Genomic DNA, 2,500 nt, shown 5'->3' with positions numbered 1-2,500 from the left:
GTTAATAATTATTTTTTCATTTAATTATTTTTTTGTTAATTATTATTTTATTTAATTATTATTTTTCATTAAATTATTTAGCATTCTTGTTTAATTATTTAATAAATTATTATTTTTATTTAATTATTATTTTTATTTAATTATTTTAATTTAATTAATTTTAATAATTATTTTTAATAATTATTATTTTAATCATGGTTGCTGTAGCAGCTTGTTGTCAGTATTGTTGTAGTTAAAGCTATTGATATCAATAAAATTGTTTGATAAAAATTGTTAATTTAATATTAGGCATTTTAGTAATTCTTATTTTTGGTTTATGTAGAGAATGTGGCCATAAATTGTCTGACGCGGAGGAGCAGTTGTCAATGTTTAAAGAGATGTTGGAGGCTAAAGATCATGTTGTGATGAATTTGACAAATCAGTTGTTCGAATTGGAACAGAAGGATCCGGATGACGTTACGAAGAGGTTGGCCACGTCTGTTGGTATTCGTCTCATTAGTGTATACATGCCAGTTTTGGCTCATTGGTCTGTTGTTTTGATAAATCCTTTTTAGTCTGTGACTGTGTCCGTCTGTTTGTTTGTTTGTTTGTTTGTCTGTTTGTTTGTCTGTTTGTTTGTCTGTCTGTTTGTCTGTTTGTTTGTTTATTTGTTTGTCTTTCTGTTTGTTGTTTGATTTTTTGTTTGTTTGTTATTTGTTTGTCTTTTGTTTGTTGTTTGTTTATTTGTTTATCTGTTTGTTTGTTGGTTTGTTTGTTTGTTTTTTGTTTGTTGCTTGTTTGTTTGTTTGTTTGTCTGTTTGTTATTTGTTTGTCTTTCTGTTTGTTGTTTGCTTATTTGTTTATCTGTGTGTTTGTTTGTTTATTTGTTTGTAAATTTGTTTGTCTGCTTGTTTTTTATGTTTGTCTGTCTGTTTGTTTATTTGTTTGTTAATTTGTTTGTCTGCTTGTTTGTATGTTTGTCTGTCTGTCTGTTTGTCTGTCTGTTTTTTTGTCTTTCTGTTTTTTGTTGTTTATTTATTCATTTATCTGTCTGTTTGTTTGTCAATTTGTTTGTTTGCTTGTTTGTGTGTTTGTCTGTCTGTCTGTGTGTGTGTGTTTGTTTGTTTGTCTTTGTGTGTCTATTTGTTTCTTTTGTTTGTATATTTTGTTTGTCTATTTTGTTTGTCTGTCTGTTTGTTTGTTTTGTCTGTGTTTGTATGTCTGTTTGTGTGTCTGTTTGTTTGTTTTGTCTGTTTGTGTGTCTGTTTGTGTGTCTGTTTGTTTCTTTTGTTCGTCTATTTGTTTGTCTGTTTGTTTGTTTGTCTGTCTGTTTGTGTGTCTGTTTGTTTCTTTTGTTTGTCTGTTTATTTGTCTGGGTGTTTGTCTGTTTGTCTTTCTGTTTGTTTATTGTTTGCCTGTTTATTTGTAGTTATCTGTTGCCATACTCAATTGTTTACTTATTCATTAACTTGTCTGCTACATCACAAGTATGTCATTCTTCTCTCATCTCTAGATCTACTGACAGTAATTACGGAATTGTCACAGAAAGTGGTTACGTGCCACTTCCTTCAGACACCATACAGCAGCTGCAGCGTTACAAGGTGATGCTACATCAAGATGTAACGCAAGTGATGCTCATTACGAAGCGTACGGCTGTTGTGTGCAGGACATGTGTGAAGGATACAAAATGCAAAACAGTTTTTTGAATTCCGAGGTGTTGGAACTGAATCAGTTGAGAGCAGATGATGGAGAGAGAATGAAGGAATTAGCAGAGTTAGTTAGTCTACGTGTTTTGTAATCTTAAGGCTTTAAAATAGATGTACAGACAGACGGACGGACAGACAGACAGACAGACAAGCAAACGAACAGACACAAACAGACAGACGGATGGGTGCACACACACACACACACACACACACACACACACACACACACACACACACACACACACACACACACACACACACACACACACACAGGACACGTTTCCTGTAGTTTGAATAAAACTGTAGAAAAGTGAAGTATCAACTCTAAAATCTGACCAGTCAGTTTGTAACAATTAATTAGTGGATGTGACAGACAGACAGACTGGTTGACCGACAGTCAGACAGACAGACAAACAGACAGACAGAATGGGCAGACAAATCACAAACAGACCAACAAACAAACAGACAGACAGAATGGGCAGACAAATCACAAACAGACCAACAAACAGACAAGACAGACATACAGACCAACAGACAGACAGACAGACAGACAGTCAAACAGTCAGACAGACCAATGGACAGACAGAACACGAACAGACCAACAGACAGACAGACAAACACACAGACAAACAGACAGACAAACAGTTCAACAAACAGACAGACAGAAGGCAGACTGATGATGAACTCACACAAACACAAATACACACACACACACACACACACACACACACACACACACACACACACACACACACACACACACACACACACACATAGATAGGAAGCATAGCAAACTCATCATCACAACATTCATA

General features: G+C 34.4%; 1 protein-coding gene across 1 annotated transcript in view; it reads left to right on the top strand.

Annotated features, from left to right (window-relative positions):
• LOC134181099 (TBC1 domain family member 2B-like) overlaps nt 1-2,500 on the top strand; it is a 23,387-nt gene that overhangs the window by 10,836 nt on the left and 10,051 nt on the right. Inside the window, exons 18-20 of the mRNA XM_062648304.1 lie at nt 323-466; nt 1,493-1,580; nt 1,646-1,752. Coding sequence (XP_062504288.1) covers nt 323-466; nt 1,493-1,580; nt 1,646-1,752 — 339 coding nt within the window. The remainder of the gene's footprint in view (nt 1-322; nt 467-1,492; nt 1,581-1,645; nt 1,753-2,500) is intronic.

The sequence above is a fragment of the Corticium candelabrum genome, chromosome 6 (assembly GCF_963422355.1).
Source record: "Corticium candelabrum chromosome 6, ooCorCand1.1, whole genome shotgun sequence".
Lineage (NCBI taxonomy): Eukaryota > Metazoa > Porifera > Homoscleromorpha > Homosclerophorida > Plakinidae > Corticium > Corticium candelabrum.
This window is presented reverse-complemented; position numbering and strand designations above follow the sequence as displayed.